This window comes from Lonchura striata, chromosome 8 (assembly GCF_046129695.1).
Source record: "Lonchura striata isolate bLonStr1 chromosome 8, bLonStr1.mat, whole genome shotgun sequence".
Lineage (NCBI taxonomy): Eukaryota > Metazoa > Chordata > Aves > Passeriformes > Estrildidae > Lonchura > Lonchura striata.
In genome coordinates this window covers 17,313,695-17,332,278 of record NC_134610.1, presented here as the reverse complement: position 1 = coordinate 17,332,278, position 18,584 = coordinate 17,313,695, and the positions used below count along the sequence as shown (strand labels likewise).

The 18,584-nt window shown below is 35.2% G+C and overlaps 1 protein-coding gene across 4 annotated transcripts in view; it reads left to right on the top strand.

Annotated features, from left to right (window-relative positions):
- Window positions 1-18,584, top strand: part of KCNH7 (potassium voltage-gated channel subfamily H member 7) — a 210,072-nt gene that overhangs the window by 180,171 nt on the left and 11,317 nt on the right. For all 4 annotated transcript variants that reach the window (XM_077784999.1, XM_077784997.1, XM_077784998.1 and 1 more), the window contains 3 exons: window positions 1,613-1,865; window positions 4,765-4,970; window positions 7,430-7,529. In XM_077784999.1, the coding sequence (XP_077641125.1) occupies window positions 1,613-1,865; window positions 4,765-4,970; window positions 7,430-7,529 (559 nt within the window). The remainder of the gene's footprint in view (window positions 1-1,612; window positions 1,866-4,764; window positions 4,971-7,429; window positions 7,530-18,584) is intronic.

Below are 18,584 nucleotides of genomic sequence, written 5' to 3'. Positions count from 1 at the left end.
ACAAGCTACACTTTATATTTCAATATAATTACATTATATTAAAAAGCATAATTGGATACTAAGCTATTTCTAGTTATGTGTTAGATACTTAAAACAGAGTGATGCCACAGAAGCTTTTCATTTATCATATTTTCTTTTGCTTAGTGTTGTTGAATGCTGGCTTTTTCTGATGATGTATAAATTTCATGTGGTAATGCCATAAGGCTCAAAAATTTGTTCTATATATGTGTGTCACAACACTGTTTGTTATTTCACAGCAATGATTTCCATTAGCAATCATAGAACCATTTCAATTCTGTTAAAGCTTCTAATATCTCATTTTTAAAACATAGCTTGGCTTGTGTGGACAGAAGACTCATATGAGAAATATGTTCATTTTCACCAGGAAGGGATATGAGTGGTGAATATATTTCTGCAATTAGAGTGAATGCACAGGATTTTTTTGTGCTGAAGTAAAAATCAATATAGCAGCAAGTGAATGCATTTTGGATATATCTTTTCTCTGCATAAATGTTTACAAATGTATATAAAAACAGCGCAGAGGATAAACAAAGATGAAATAATAGACTGATCTAATAACAAAGAGACACATCCTGTTCACATATTCATAAGACTTGTAGCAAAAATATGTAGCAGTACATATTTTGCCTTTAGTAATAGGCAACAGCTGTAGCTGTCCCTAGCAAAAGCACACGAGCCAATCATGTCACTGACAGCAGGTAACACGATATAACAAAGAAAGGTGGTGTGCCATAATATGTCAGCACGCAGAGTTACTCACAGCACTCCCATGAAATCAGTAGCAGAAATGTTTATAGATTCTAAAAGAATCAAAGGTGTATTATCCTACAGAACTTAGGAAAGCTCACACATAATGACCACATTGTAAATAACTCCTTTCCTTCTAAACAAAATTAATATGTTGCCATGGTACCCAAGAGGAATCCCATGATTCTACTTCAGGCAAACTCCTATTGTTCTGAGTAAAAGATTAGCAAGGACCACTGCGAGTAGCCCTGAACAAATCATCTGACTATGTAAATCTGCACAGCATTGTTGTTTCAAAAGGTCATGTTGCTTTTTTTCTGATAAAAATCGAAGTCCTACACTTGCATTCAGATAGTATTTAACATAAAAATCCTAATAAAAATGCCCTCTCTGAAAAATATCTGATCTTCTTCAGATAGCTCTCATTGTACAAATATCATGGCTATTTCAGCAAAAACCTCTCTTACAATAAATGTAGTACTTTGACAATTGATGAAAAGGAAATAGATATATGAGCCCAAATATGTGAAATTCAGTCAAAACTTCCCCTTTCACTGTCTTATTTATTATTTTACTGAAGTATAGTCATTCATGTACCCTGATATCTTTTCTTGTAATGAAAGAAATCTTAATAGCACATTTTGTAACCACTATATGGGTTAGTATTTATAGGAGTATTCACATTGTAGAAGCTTTGTAATATGAATTTGCTGAATTTTAATATTTTAACAACTTTTAGATCCATGTTTGTAGGTCACTTCTTTATTTTTGTCCAGGAAGAAAAAAAAATTATATAAGGAACTTCCATAGCATTTGCATGAAATCTTTATGCTTGTCTTTCCAGGTCCTGAAGGGATTTCCAGAATGCTTACAAGCCGACATCTGTCTGCACCTCAACCAAAATTTGCTTCAGAATTGCAAAGCTTTCCGGGGGGCCAGTAAAGGCTGTCTTCGAGCTTTGGCTATGAAATTTAAGACAACACATGCACCTCCTGGAGACACTTTAGTGCACTGTGGAGATGTTCTCACTGCTCTTTATTTTGTGTCAAGAGGCTCCATTGAAATCCTTAAGAGTGACATTGTTGTAGCCATTCTTGGTAAGTACATTATTACAAGGTATATTAAAAGACTCAGAATTTAAAAAAATATATTTATTATTGCTCCTGGGACAGGAAATTTGTAAAATTTACTACCAATTTTTTTAAAATCAAGCAAAGAAATAATTTAAGGAAAATCTACATTACTGCAATAATTCATGTGCACCAAAGAACCCACATCTTCGAATTTCTAAAGATTTATCTTTAGCCACGTCAATGCCTAGGTAGAGGATAAGCTGCAAGTTGAGGCAAGCAGATTTCCAATTATTCCAGTTCTGATTATACTGGAAAATCAAAACTCAAGACCACTCTGTTCTTAAACAGTGATGTAGGCATTGGCACACATAGATTCCTCTATTTGCTAACTGGAGCAATCTACTCTGAGCATTCAAAATGTCTTCTAGAGATTTTCAGAAATATCTGTTCTGCCCACTAGGCATAGACAAAAAGAATGACAGCTAAATTTTATCTAGAAGTAATAAGACCAGTGTTTCCTCTATATGTCTTATTAACACATTCTTGTTTGTATAGCATAATGAGTTTTCTTTCCTAACAAAGTTGGCTCAGGGCAATGCTCAGTCCAGCTGGGAGCTCACCTGAAGCTGGTTAGCTATAGCAATATGAAAAGTAAAATAACTAAAACCTTACATAATATGACTACAGATTTGTTTCTCCAATTTTATATTAGATAATAAGAATGCAAAGAATAATTGAGTAGATGAGTAAGGATTTTGATGTACAGAAGAATATACCAGCTGTAATATCATTCATATGTTGTCTTTCTGTTAATTGGCAACTGTAGGAACTTACACTCAGAAAAGCAGCTGAAGCAAGATGTGGACAGCATGTTGCTATATTTTGACTGATTATTCTGTTTATACTTTGCAGGGTGGATATGTGAACAGAACAAAGGTGTGCCTAAAGCAATCCTTCCCTAGGTTTAGATAGTGTTATCAAGATAATTTAACATCTCATTCTGTTGCAGCTCATCATCTGGGCCAGCTTTAGGCACAAACAAAGTAGGGAGCATGCAATTATAACACTGTGAGGTTTTTACTTAATTGTGTAAGAGTCTTGCCCTGATTATGAGTAGTGTGGTTCATCAAGGAATCCATCTCTCATATCAAAAATATGTACATTTCTGCTGCATCCAAAATAAACTGAGCCCACATCTGTTGTATATTTTCAGTTTTTTCCTCTTTCTGAAAAACCTACACACAGAAATGAACATAAAAACTACTCAGTGCTTTGTGGTCTGGACAACAGAGTAGTCCAACAGAGGTAGCATGGATAAAATTTTCACCTTTAACAACTATTTCAGCATCATCAAACAAATCAAAGTGTTCTGAGAAATGGGTTTCTCCCCAGTTTTCCTCAAATCATCAGCACTGTCTGATGTGGATGAGCTAAGTTTCTTTAACACTGATCTGACAACAGTAATTCTTCATCTAATACTTAGATAACAGAATGTCTCTGAAATCTACTGTCTCTTTCAGCTTTGCAAACCAGATATAAAAGTACTGCAACCATGTCAATACTCTTATTGCAGAGAAAGTTTTATATGCCTTGAATAAGGACCTCTGAATTCATAAACATTTAGGGCAGAAGGAGTAGATAGTCAAACCCTCATTTTGTCTGTTTCCTGTTACATTTCATATGTTTAACTATCTGTTATATCTAATGAACTGTATTTTATGAAATAAAAGAAGATATGAAGAGATGAAAATAGGATCCCTTTTCATGGCAGTTTATTTCCATGTTTAATCACCTTTATTGTTAAAAATGTGTGCTTTATTTCCAGTATAAAATAATCTTGCTTCAATTTCTTTCCATTGGTTCTTCCTATGCTTTCCTTCTTATATTCTAGAGATATTGAATACCAAGCAATATAATCAGGTTATCTCTTATTCTTCCCATGTTCAAGATCCTTACTATAAATCAGCCCTTAAATTACCTTTTGCATTTTTAACCTGCAGTTTTCAACTTACATAAAAAAAAAAATAAGAAAAAACAGAACTGCTCTTAGTAACCCAATGTGAAAGGCACAAATGTTTAACAGAGACAAAAAATCACCACTGTATTCTTTTTTACCTGTGGAGAAACATCTCCCTTGCCATGATCACTGTTCTTTTCCACAAGTGTTTTCTTAGTGCCTCCCCAACCCTATTTTGCAGGTAACCCTGAAACCCTTAGTGTAGAGTATATTTTCACTGTTTTATGGCTGCAGCTGCTTTGCTTTGATGAAGTTTAGGTGCAGTTTGGCAAAAAAAGAGCAATAAATTAGAGATGACAATCTTAACAAACACCTATTGCAAATGTGTCAACATTGATTGGAAGAATTGTAATGGTATCAAAACAGAGGCAGATGTGTTTAAAGAACTTGTTCAAAAGAACTCCTGCATCTTACAAGCTTTGTATTCCTTCCAAAAAATATAAAAACAAAGTAATTTTCTATTAAAATATATTTCAAGTACAGTCAGTTCCTTCATATAATTCTCAACAAAATGATATTGCAGGCCAGACAAGTCCTCTACTGGACTGGACTGGACAATAGAAATTTCATCTTTGCTGTCATAATACAATTGAAATTGCCAAATAATGCTTTTAGAAGAAAGGACAAAGGAGCCTGCTCAAATCATGTTGTTTTGATGAAACTGAAGAAAAATTGTGATGAAACATTCACTTAGTTCAGTTACATGTATTTTCATGGATCTTAATCGTTTCACTTTTAATACTTAATAATACTGCTTTTTCTTTATATATGTGCAATGGGAATCTGACTGTATCACTTCATGTAAAAGCAAGTATTCTACGCCTGTGTCATAAAGAAATGCACCATTCAGTGTAATGGCTTATTCATGTTTAAAATAATAACCTCTGTTTAATTTTCTTTCTGCAGGGAAAAATGATATTTTTGGAGAGATGGTACATCTTTATGCAAAACCAGGAAAGTCAAATGCAGATGTGAGAGCTTTAACTTACTGTGACTTACATAAGATCCAGAGAGAAGATCTACTAGAAGTTTTGGATATGTACCCTGAATTTTCTGATCTCTTCCTCACCAATCTGGAGCTAACTTTTAACCTGAGAGATGAAACCACAAAGGTACATATAATAAGTTATTTTTATTTCTTAATATTGGGCCAAATCTGTCCCATAGTAACAAAACTTGAAAATAGTATTTGAAAAACTAAGGTTAACAAAATTAAAAGCTGAAATGCTGTATTAAAAAAATATTCTCTCCTGATGGCTTCTACTGAAGTCAGTTAAACTCAGCAGAAGTGAATGAAATTATTCCGATGATGTTAATCTAACAGGATTTGGTTCTATATTTAAATAGTATTAAGGCTTCACCCAGGGGGATTTTGTTAAAGCCATGGAAAATATGGTTTTATTAGATGACTACAGCCTAGGTCACCACAAGGGGTACTTTTGACACTAAATGTAATTGTACATCCATAAAATAAGGATAAATCAGATAATCCAGATTCCTTCTGTGTCTAGCAATAAAAAACATTTAATTGCCTTTCAAATATGAACTGTTAATTCCCTTATCTTGGTATGCACTCTACCTCCTAGGGGACTAAAAACTTACAAGGGACTTTTCAACTTTCACTCATTCTTCAGATTTGCAGGCATTTCTTGGTCTCTTTTTCCCACAGTGACTGTCCTAATTTGTCCTTTTGCACAAATTAGATCTTCAGGAAAGTCAAAATATGACTAATGTTTCCTAATTTTAGATTGATAGGATTACTCTGACTTGGGAAAGCAAGTGGACATTTGGTCAAAGGGGGAGTGGGGAAATTCTCTCTTGTGCTGCTGAGGCTAAAGGCTTCCCCAGAAGATTGCGGGTACCCCAGCCCTGGCCACTGGGCAGGGACTACACTGCCCACAGAATGACTGATTTTCATTTCATTATTTTGTTGATAATGCCATTTTGTGGCTTCCTAAAAGAAAAACAGAGATTTGGTGAGAAGGAACTAACATAATTTGGCCTCAAAGGCCTTCTAAGAAAAAAGGAGAAAAGAACACTAAGTTTTGGGCTGTAAATCATAAGGACATCTTTGCGAATCAGGTGTGGATACTTATTTTTAAAAAAAATTATAAAAAATGCAGCTTCTAATAAGGAATGTCACTTCTTTCTATTATGACCATTTTTTAATAAAATATTCTGAAAATAAAAGACCAATTATATTCTTTTTTTCAGTCATGCTGTTGTATGTATTGAAAAGGTAATAATTATTAATTACATGTAAAACAAAACACAATTAATGTATAGTCTAGTGATAAATTTAAGTTAAAACTGAATGTCCATATATTTGAAAAATTTCTTGAGGATAATTTCACATTAATGATCTAAGTCTGAGTAATTATATCTCGAAATTACATTGTCATGTTTTATCATTATTTTTTCCTTCGATCAGAGACAAGGAAGGCAGGAGAGGCTCAGCCATGCTTCTGAGCTTGCAAAATCACAGTTTTTCTCTAGCAATTCCACTTACTTTCCACTGTCTATTGCAATCCAGAAACTAATCCCCCAAAAGAATCATTGATCACATTCTCATTTTCAAAACATCACTCAGATCTAAATTTGTTATCAGAATAATAGGTGCTTCTGCTTCAACTTCTGCTCCTGCCCTCTTGTTTGTATCAAAGTACCTTTTTCTTCCTGCAGTTATTCTACCAGTGGGCCACCACTGAAGCATATTACTCGCCAGGTTTAAAGTGAAGGGAAAGAGAAAGATGTAAATGCTTCCCAGCTCCCCTCTGCCTTTCTCCCACATGCAAATCTGCTTACTTGAGTGGTATGGGAGACCTCACTAGTACAGGGAATGGAAGTAGGTATGCAGAGCAAAACTGGTGTTATATTTGCTAATTTGTAAATTTCTTAAAGTAGAAAAAACAAGAGTTAAATGCATATTTTACCTACTGGTAAAAAAAGCACTGCAATCTTCTTAAAATGGATAGAAAAAACCAACACTGTGTTCTGGTACAGAAATAAGTATCTGAATGCTCTATATCTGATGAAGAGGAAGGGAGGAAAGGAGGTAAAGTGCCTGATACTTGTTAGGCTTATATTTATTGTAAAACATAACCTTAATAATCACTGCAAACTGTAACCTTTATAATAATTACCATAAGTTAAATATAAATATAATTTCAATTAATTACCACTTTATTTCTTGAAATAGTATACATTCTCTGTTAGAGGTTATTTTATTTTTTTCATTAATTTGTATAAGGTTATGTAAACCAGATCTGTGCAAGTTCAGAGAAGTTGATAACACATGAACACATGTATTTCCATGTAAACTTATTATCCGTATAATTTTATTTCACCATTAGGTGATGACAGTGTTGGTTTTGCTCAATTTGCATAAACTTTTTTAATATTAGCCCTGGGCACTTCCATTCATTAGCCGGTGATGGAGAGGCAGATGCAGACTGACTTTAATATTGCCTTTTTTAAAGCTTGAACATGATTAACAGTCAATCACCTATTGCAAATCTCCCTCTTTAGATGGGACTAATCTGTCATTCTGTTCCATATTTCATTTATCAAGTCTGACCTCGTAATAAGATCACAAACTACCAATGATACAGATGGAGATAACTGCAAACTACGAAGACGGAAATTGTCCTTCCAAAGTGAAATAGAGAAAGGTAATTAACTTCGTTTCTTACATGAGACAGCACCACCTCATTATTAATTGGCATTTCACTTGGTAACGCTGGGTACATTAGGGTCCCTTGTTGGCTTGAGAATCCAGCTGGGCAGCAAAACTTCTCTGTGCATTAACCCCCACATTCTCATGTGTAACTAGAAGATATATGTCTCACACTTCCATGGCTTCACATCTGTCTGTGAAGACTTGTTCCAACATTAAGCTACTTTATTGCCTTTGAGGCATGCATATATATATGTGTATTATCCCTTAATATATATTTTCTGAGATGCCATGTTTTAAACTGTGTGAACAACCTGGTCTGTGGATTATTTTATCACCTTAGAAAAGTGCTTTGTTAAACTTGCTAGAGGTAGTGTTTGTTTCTCCCTGGAATTCAAATATTTTAAAAATTTAAAATTTAAAATATTTCAGGACACTGTAGATTCACCATACTCTGATTTTGATCCATATAGTAATGTGTAAAAGGTTGTTCTGGCAAAAATTTAGGTAATATTTTATGTGCTTACATTCACATCAGCAGCTTTTGAAAGTAAACCTAATGAAGGAAAATTCAGTAAAGCATTAAACTTTTTTTACCAGTATTCACTACTACTGAATACCAGGAACTGTATACAGTAGATCTATTCAGACAGCAACAGTCGTGAAGACAGCTAAACTGATATTCATGGATTTTCATTGTTAAGTAGGGAAAACACAATTCCTTGAATACCATTACACTTTTATGGTTGAATCATTTGTCTGACAAATTACTGTTTTTGTTATGCCTGTCTTTCACACTCCACAGTTAAACTTCAGTCCTAAATGCAGCATAGAACCAATTTATAGGGTAGCAGAGTAGCTGATAATAAATGGCAACAGTTAAATATCCATAGCAGGTATAATGTTCAATGAAGAGATTCTAACCCAGAGTGTGGCTATTCAGAACAATGACATTCCTGTTCGATCAAAGAAGCATCTTTAGGGCAGGAAGCCAAAACTGACAACAAATCTGTCAGGAAAATGTCCCCATGAAATATTCAATCTGCTCTTCACAAAGAATCTGTTGACAGAGATACTTTGCCTGACTAACCTTCACATTTCTTATGAGAAAACATATGCTGCTACCTAGACAAGATGGAAGTGATCTTTTATGTTGTGCCTGCTGTAGAATTGCAAATAGGCTACTCCGGTGTCAGTGAGGTTCCAAGACCCCTAGGCTTTTATGGTTCTTGCCCAGTCAATTACACTGAACATCCTCTTTGAAATATTTGTTTGCATTACTTTTGAAAGAATATAATTTCCCACAGTTTTGTCTCTAAAAAAAATACTTGCATCATTGGGGAAGAAGAGGCAAGAGTGGCAGGCTCCTTAGGCCTGGCAATGATTGTACAGCACCTGGTAATATCTGGGTTAGGCAGAAGTGAGGTACATTGGAAGTCCATCTGAGGAGAAGAGAAAACAAGTAGGAGTCCTTTGCCAAGTACTAAGTATACTTTTGGTCCACTGGCTTACTGCCCCTCTCTGGTCTCTTTTCAGATTCTCTACGTGTTCCCATGGCCACAGCAGACACCTCATAGTCATAGATCTTCAGTGTTACTTTTCTGTGGCACTTCCCACATCCTCTTTGAGGTTGTAAAGTAGGTTCTACTAGAGGTACTGCTGGTTTTTAAAGTCATGTTCTATTGATTTCCACCCTTTATATGTAAGAGGGAGTGGCATCTTATTTTGATCCAGCATAGTCAGTCTATAATGATAAATATTTGGAGAGGATCCTGCAGAGTTTTTCAGAACTGGAGGAGAAAAGACACAGTTTCTGAACAAACAGCTGGAAAATGCATTTCTGGCCACTGTGTGCCGAAAGGTAAAAAAATACATGTTGTATGAAAATCATATTTTGATTTCAGAACTACAGTTTGAACAGGATAGAGACTTCTGTTCTTACTGTTATATTTTGATATTTTATTTTGCAAATAGAGGCATGCTTGGTAAATGCTCTTCGTACTAGCATTCTTTACTTTCAGCTGTTGACCTACTAGCATATTATGCAGCTTGAAATTTTATTTTTTCTATCTTCAGTGTGATCATGATGTTTTCTCTGTTTTGGAGTGCTAAAAATGGGATTGTGTTATCTCAGCCTTTAGTTCATGCTAGCCTGATTTGGACATTGTTTCCATGGTAACTCTTCCTGCACAAGTTTTATCAGGGGTTAAACAAAATCAACACAGCTCTCTTTTATGCATCTGTAGTTAGTATCCCTGGTTCTCCAATTTCACACAAGACCTTGCCACTCTACATATACATAATTCCACGATTTCTATCCTGTGTCAATAAAAACTGATCTTAACTACTAAGGCTTGTAAGAGCTCTGTCATAGTGTGATTTTAGAGGCTACAAGACTATTTGAGAGACCAGCTTGTTCTCTGGATTTTAGAATCAGTTGCAGTCTCAGAAGAGGTCCCCTGCAAAAATTAATGTACACACTACATAGTAGTTTACACTTGCTCCCACCCTAAAGAAATTTACTGCATGTCTTTCAGAACGATGGATGGTCCTTCTTGCACAGCTGCAAGTGCAGACTTAGCCAGTTGCCATAGATCCTTGACAGCCAGCCAAGAAACTCTCTGAGACTGCTTAAAATTAGCAGCATTCCTGCCTGGCAGTTCCAAACAAAGCTCTCACCTGGGTTGGCAAGTTAGCCTCCTGCTGAAAACTTTGTGACGATGAGCTGCTCCATCTATACTCAATTGTCATTTTTAGCAGTGCAAAATACAATTTTTTTCTTGCCCATTTTTCATTTACTTCTAGCAGTTATGTGTGGGTTAGCTAATTTCAAGGGAAATACATTCAGGCAAGAACTTTCTTTTTCTCTGCTAGTTCTGAATGCAGTTCTATTATCCCATGCATTTCTAGAGCTGTTTACATCAATATAAAATCCAATATATGGGTGGGAAATGCACAGTGTAAGTAAACTCACTGAAAGCCTGAAAACTTGGGGCTTTAACTGTTCTGAAGTTCAAGCCTTACCATTTTTGTAGCAACTTTTTAAACCTTTTCCTAATGTTGGCTCTAAAACCTTAACTTTCTTGGGACTGTTCTAGTGACAGCTGGCCCAGGAAACTTATAAAAAGAAAATTTTAGTTCCATGGATGTGATTTTAAGTGGTCACTAATCAAAGTTCTCACAGATTCTTGTATACCCCGGGGTTTGCATTTGCCCACATTGACACAGATTGTAACAATCAAGTGGGATATAAAATACATTATGTTTCATTCTTAAAATATTATTAACTAGTAAACTTGTATATTGCTTAATTTGAAGAGTTATGTTTCCTGATCAGACTTTTCAAAAAGTGTCTACTGATCAATTCTCAAAGTAAGCACAAAAGCCAGAATTCTAAAAGACTTCTAACTGAATCTTGATTAATGTAACTACCTTAAGTGTTCATTGCTTGTAGGTGTTTTTTGGGCTAAGAAGCCAAGCCATATTAACACAGCTTTATTACACAAAGTATCTAGAGGCCATTTGATAAAAGGCCATAATCTATCTTGATTTAGATATAGAAGACAAATAAACGTTTCAGGAACTGATTCTCCTGCCTGAAACTATGGAGTACTAAGAGAATGGGGAAACATCCCCTGGCCTGTTCTTTCCCATTCTGGTACCCTCCCTCATCTTACTTATCTAAATACTTTATTAATAGATGCTCAGCCAAACACTGTGCCATGTTCCCAGAATGAAAGTCAGGTAAGAATGTGGATAAAAATTAAAGCTCTTACTTAACTGTGTTAAACTGTTAATGTTTTGTTGATGAAGTTGGCTTGGGCTTAATTAGCAAAGTTTCTAATATTCCACTGGAGTATTTGGTCATTAAATGACCAGGAAACAACTTATGTGTTGGCAGGAATCATATGGCTGGAAACAAGATTTCATGTCCCCTGAATCTTACTTAATAATTAAACCCCAAGCAAAAAAAATAACTGGTCATCAAAGAGCCCACCAGTGCAGTGTTCCATCTGCTCCTATGAATGTTACTGCTCCTATCACATTGCCTGGGTGCCACCTCAGGGAGCTCCACATAAAAGTCTTGTTTCCAGGAGTTACTCCCAAAAAGGCTGTTTCTAAAGGCCAAATCTGATCGAGATATTGTGTGCAGTCACACATATCTATAGCTATCCTTTGAAATAAATAGTAATAATAGTACTATGGTGAAAGCTGAATCCCTTTTAAAAGAGAAGAGAATTCTAAATTTGATAAGAGAATTGTTTTGATCTATGCCCTGAATCCATTCTGAGATGCATTGCTTTAATTCTTTGTTTCTGATTGTTTTTTCCATATAGCATGATTTCATGAAATATAAACTAATAATTGTCCTTCCATCATTATCTGATTACCATTAAAGTTGACACAAAAACAGACAAAACAAAGAAAATTGAGATGGAGGGTTGTCACTCCATCCCTAACATCTCAATGTACTGAAAATGGCACAAAATAATAAATGAAATACTTCATATTTCCTTGACCTTTGAAATTCTTGGCTTTTTAAATGTGTCTCAAATTTCATTATTCAAAAACTAGATATTTTCTAAGCCCTTGTAAAAATAGGGACATGGATCCTTATGGAAAAGGATCACTCCATCATGATGGGGCGAGGTTTCAGTACCTTCTGCTGTTCCCTATTTCCAAAATCACCCAAACTTTCACGGCTCAAAGATGAAGAGCAGCAAAGGACAGATTAATTTACCAAACACTCACAAGGAGTGCTGATACAGAACAGCAATTTGAACTCTCTTCAATACAGTTCATTTCCTTCACCATCACTATTGAATCTACTGGAAACTTTCAGCAAAATTGCCAGAAATTCTGTAACAATGGAGTTGCTTAATCTATTATATCTAACCATAGTAGACTTATGATCTCTCAAATCATGAATGAAATTGGAATTAAACAAATCTTCCATCATTAAAAACAATCACAGGAAAAAAATGTAAACCTTAAAAATGTTTTAGCTTTCCCAAAATACTTCCAGCAACCTACTTCTCTTAGGATTAGGGATCTTCCTGCATAGTTACTAGACAGACATTTTTCCTTGATGTTAGTCAAATACCACACACATATCTGACAGTGCATTTCTAAGTAGGGGGTCCTAAAGATAGGTGGGACATTTGAAGAGAACCATAATGGGTAGAAGTGAGGAAGAAGGAGGAAAACAAGTATGTGCTAAAGAATGCAAGAACTTTCACAGTTCAGGTTTCAGAAGCCACTGTAAGTCTTTGGCATAGTTTCAAATTTTGAGGTCTGACATGTAATTGAAGGTGCTGAAGCAGGACATCTAGATACACAAATTCAAGTGCCTGGTGGAACTTCAGGCAAATTCTTTTTACCGGTTTACGAAATGTCTCAGGAAATGTATGTGCACCTTTAAGACCTCTTTTCTCTGCCATGTTCTGAAAATGGCCATGCTTTGATATAACTGCATGTGTTTCAAAAGATTATTTCTAGGAAAAAAAAAATACTCTGATAGAAGCTATCTATTCTCAGTTGCTTTTCGTTTCACTTTGTTTCTGCTGAATATTATACAAGGGTATGACTATAATATGATGTCCACAGAAGGAGAAATTGTATTCATCTAGCCAATTTTAATCTTATCACAAAAATCTTGTGATTCATTACTTTGCTTTCTTAAATTTCTCAGCTGTATAATCCTGTGGTCCTCACATTTGAAGAAATATCTGTATCATTGAAAAGGCACTGTGTGCTTTATCTCTAGCTCTGATTATAACTAAAAAGCTGCAAACATACCTTTCCACTTTTAAAAGTGAATTGCAGTGCAACTATCCATCAGAATACTATGTGATTATTTAGAATACCTAAAGAAAATAAAGTGTGTGTAAAAATAGTCTTTATGTTAATTGTCTCATTGTACTAAGTATTATTGTTGATAATGTGATATACAAATGTTTTTCCTGTAACCCTTACTATGCAAAGTGCACTGCAGATTTTAACAGTTCTGTTTGTTTTCAGAGCTTTAGGACCAATGACTTCTCCTGACCATAGCAACTTCTATTTTTACAGATAAGATAATTTGGAAAATATTTAGATCTGAGTTGCTCAGGTTATCCAATAGACTTTGTACAAAGCTTTCAAATTATTTCTCTTTCTTGTGCACAGTATCTGTGATTTTTCTATACAGTTTTCATGCATTGAGACCCATCCAAAAAGTAGATAATTAGATATTTTATAAATTTGAATAGTGCTGTAATTGCCAATGATGTTTCACCAAGGAGAAAGAAAAACCTCTAGAGATACCAGTTTATGTTTTCCTATCACTTGAAGTTATCAGCAATGAGGTTGTTACTTTCCTTATTTTTTTTTCTTTTTTCCCGTACTATTTTGTCCTCAGGGATGCATTGGTCATATGCAGATGTTGGAGCAAACTATGCTTTCAGCAGGCACTCCAAAATGTTTATGAAGGCAACAGTTCTCAGTTTACCTGATCACCAGTTATTACTTAAGATGATCAGGACAAGTTGAACAGAAAAATTTTTGTTCAACTAAAAAGTGGTAGAATGCTTTGTTCAAGTTTTTAGTCTTCTAGAAAAGACTTTAAGATGACCTCTCCTGGAACACGCTCCTTGTCAGAACAGGAGTTAAGACAGGCTGTGACAGACATCCAGATGTCCGGATATGTCAGAGCTCTAAGGTCAAATTGATTCTTAGACAAGAGCTCAAGCACTAAAATTCAAGGCTCATTCTTAGGTTTGTTTAAGTGGATTCAGTGTAAGTTATAATACTTCTTGAAACATTAGGGTTAAATATCTCTACAGACAAGAGCTATATCAGTTTTCAGACAAGCTTTCTGGTAGCAAAGGTAGAGTAGCTCTCATTTCAAAAGCTGCATACAAAATTAAGTGCTGAATTTTACCTATAACTTGTAATATATTTGTAAAATTACAGGGATCATTTCCTTTTCCCAGTGGAAAATAAATCCTGAAATTTCCTCATATTTTTTATCATAAGACTGTTTACAAAAGAATAAAAACTATTTAACTTTGTTCTTTTAGTCTTAGATAAAGGAACAATATGGCAAAAAAATGTCACCACAGCAATACTTATCCACTGAATGACTAGACACTGGGTTGCTGCTCATTTTCCTGTGTACAAGCTTCCTCCTTTTTGACACTCTTCCTTTAGCCAGTCTATAAGAAGGCACTCAGCTATATCTAGCAATGTACTCCAGACCAGTCACATTCAACTAAGTATGAAGCAAATAGCAAGAAAAAATTGGGGAGCATTTTAATTAGCAGTTTAATGATCCTAAACTCACAGACTGGCATTCTGAGTAGACTTCTCTGGAGTCATATATTGGTCCTGCTCCACAGTACCAGTATCTTTTGATATTAGATAAATAAATTGTATTGCTTATAACGTTCCTGCACCACTAAGTGAAAAGCAGAGATTTCAGGATTTAGGATTACCATTTTCCCTGACTGGTTGTATGCTGTTCCCCATCTATATGATGGAAAACATAGGTATGGTTTGAATACCAGTGTTCAAATTATTCTTTAACAGCTTTTGATTTTTCAACATTTTGAAAGTTTGTACTCTTTCAATCCTGTTTGTGGTATTGTATTTAACATACTGTCTGAAATATCTGGTAACTTTTCATTCAAAGTATTTGTTTCCCATGGTAGTCACGTAAAGTACTTTTCTGCTCTCTGACAAGGTAACAGACATTTTTAAATTAAAGAACAGATAACAGATAGTCAAGATGGATAGCAAATTCTTTGTTCATACACAGAAACACAGATGATCACCACAGGAATACTTGTGAATATCACACAGGAAAGAGCTTGTAACAGTTGAACCAAAATACTTGCTAAGAATCTGAAGATCTCCAGACCTTCTGAGCCACTAACCATCCTTCCATCCAAGTCACAGTGTGCATTTCTCCTTACCAAAGTATGCACTTGGTTTAGTGTAAAACAGTATGATGTGTTCTTTCAAAGGAAATGGAAAATGTCATTTCTGCTGCACAGATTTGTAGTGGTGCAGATTATGTTAATTATGAGGATTGTCTATATTATGGTTTGGAATATAAATTGCTGCTTGTGGGAGAGAGGAAGTAATTCACCTCATTTCCTGCACAAATTGAATTTGTCTCAGCATATTATGGGATTATTTTTATTGGATGGCTGAAAAGGGAGTAAAAATTTGCTACCTTCCGAAACACTAGGCTACATAGCTAGCTTGATTAATGATGACAAATTCCAGTTGATCGTGCAGACTGGAACTACTTGAGTAATGCAAAATTTCCGTACTGCAGATCATATCACACAAAAGAAACCTTTCTGATATTTGGTGACCATCCCATGAAGTAGGACTTTATTGCCAGTATTTCTGTGAGTCACTGTCATAGCTCTATGATCCAGACTTGTGACAACGCCGCTTTTTCCCTTCCTTTGCCCGTGTATGTGTGAAAAGCAGGACACAAACTTTCTGATAATTACTTTGAAGATTTTGGAATTTCCAGACAGCAAAGGTCAGAGGACCAACACCCAGAATACATAACACACTAAAACAGTCCCATAAAGAATGTAAATGAAGTTTGTATTTTTTGGTAAAGCAGGAAGTTATGAAAATAATCACATTCAGTAAAACTGTTTCTAGCTGTTTCAGAATCAGAAAGTGAAACATTTTTTACTGGAAAAGGAGAGAGAAAACACTAGAACTGGTGCCGGGAGAGGAGAGGAAGGTGGGGTTTAATGATTACATTTGGAAGAAGAACAGAAAGGGATAAATAAAATGTTTAAAACACTTTTCTGTGTGAAACAAAGTGAACGTATCCATACATAGATAAGTCTTCATTTCTGGAAAAGCCATTGCAAACCAATGACTGAATTTCATTACCAAAGGAAGGAGAAATTGGAGAAATTCACATTCTGAAAAAAACCCAGCCTATCTATTATTTGTAACTTACTTTCCACTAAGCTGCAGAGGCACTGCTAAGGTGTTGAGCAGAGGTACAGAATTGCACCATTATCAGGTCCTGAAGAGTCAATAAAATAGAGCCGTTTCTATTTTAATTCATAGCCTAGGTGCAAAGTGTCACAAGACAATCCTCCAGAGAGAACAATTTTTAGCATTAAATAGGAGCCTTTAAAAAGGAAAACAACTTTTGACTCTCTGAGTATAACCAGATGCCTAGAAGATAAAGCAATGGCAGTAAAGCCAAAGATGACCATTTTGAAATAGATCAGCTGATGAACAAATGGTCTCTGATTTCAAGGGGCAGGAGCCTATATTCAACAGATCTCTGCCTCCCTTCTCATACCAGTGAGTTCATAATACTTGGACAGCATGTGAAAAATAATGTGTTCTGTTCTGATATAGATGGAGGGATGTCAACTGAATTACCCTGAAGTTAACTGATGTTACAGCGGAGTAATTATTAGCAGAATCTGGCTTCATATTTCTAAATATTTTAGTATTTTATGAATATAAGAGAGAACACAGTCAGATGTATTTCAGCTGCTAAACATTTTTCACTAGAGTCTCAATGACTCCATCTTAAAATTAGTCCACTGCTTGATTTGTATTCCACAGAGTGCTCATTACAGCTGCCATTAGTGCACAAAGTCCCATGAACATATAAAATTACCCTAAAAATTGGTAATTTCAAGCTTTCATTAGAAGGTCTTTTTCACAGGTTGAAGTCAGTCAAACACTAAGTAATTAAGACAATTTACTGTAGCGTGACTGTTTTCAATATATTCCCACAAGAAATACCATAGGAGACATCTATAATAAAATTTTCTTATGAAGCTTGCTTTTGCTTTTGTACTGTTTTGGAGACGGAATTGCCGAGAACATGGCCCTTGAGTCTGAACATCCCCCAAGAGCTTTTAAACTGCCAATCCATTTGAAGTTGATTTGACAATTTTGCAGTGACTGAGCATCACCAATGTCACTTAGAACCAGTAGTCCTGCTTAACAAAAGCCCACTAAAGTCACCTCTGTTGGGGTTGTGTTAATTGCCCTTGGAGACCCTAGAGGGTACAGGTACAGAAGGCCTGCTTTGCAATTTGGTTTATTTTGCTTTGTTATTGGGTTTATTTTCTTTACCATTACCTGGCTTCACTACTCACAGATTTCTGGACCCTTGAAGGGTGCTCTTTACAGATATTGTGTTCTTTTTATGTGCAGACAAAGGCAGTTAGATGAAGCCACAGTTTCATTTTCTTACAGTGACCAGAAAACAGAGAAAAAACCTAGGGAACGAATATACAGAATGTTGGATTAGCCACTGCTGCAGGCTATAAAGACTACAGATATTCCAGAACTATGTTGATTAGTAATTAGCACAAAGCAGATGGGAAATCATGCTGTCTCCCCAGGAACTTAATGCAAACTAGTTACAGTATTTATATGATGTTGAGACTACCCTGCTAAAATGTGTTTTAAATAAATAGCAGAATTGAAATTATCTTGACATTTCAGTTAAAAATAGGTAAAACCAAATATTGAATTGTAAATTAGCTTCAAGTTTATGGTGAAAAGAGACCAATACTTCTTTATTCTAGGGTTTAAATCCTATTTGATTTTTACAATATATTTTTAAAGATATCTTATTTAATCTAGGCTTACTTTCCATTTCTTTAGAGGTCTAAATCTGCTCCTGCTCACTACAGACCTTGAACATGTTTAATGAAAGATTCATTCTCAACTTCACTGGTATACTGCTACCATATATATCACAGAATGTTGTTTACTTTTGTTATTCAAAAGATTGGATGTTCAGAGAATTCCAGCTCTAAAGGCTAAGGAATTTGGGCTACCTTGCAAAGTTGTTTTGAGGTGATCCCATAAGTCAGACTATGAACTCCCTCCTTTTATTTCTCTCTACCACATCAATCCTGTAATAAATATGGAGAAATATGCTCTCTGGTTAGGTGGGCCCAGAAATTTTGGGGATGAGTGGTTAATTAATACCTCTAGTATTAATTAGAGGTAATTGATTAATGCCTTTTATGGGAAACGAATAATCAACAAA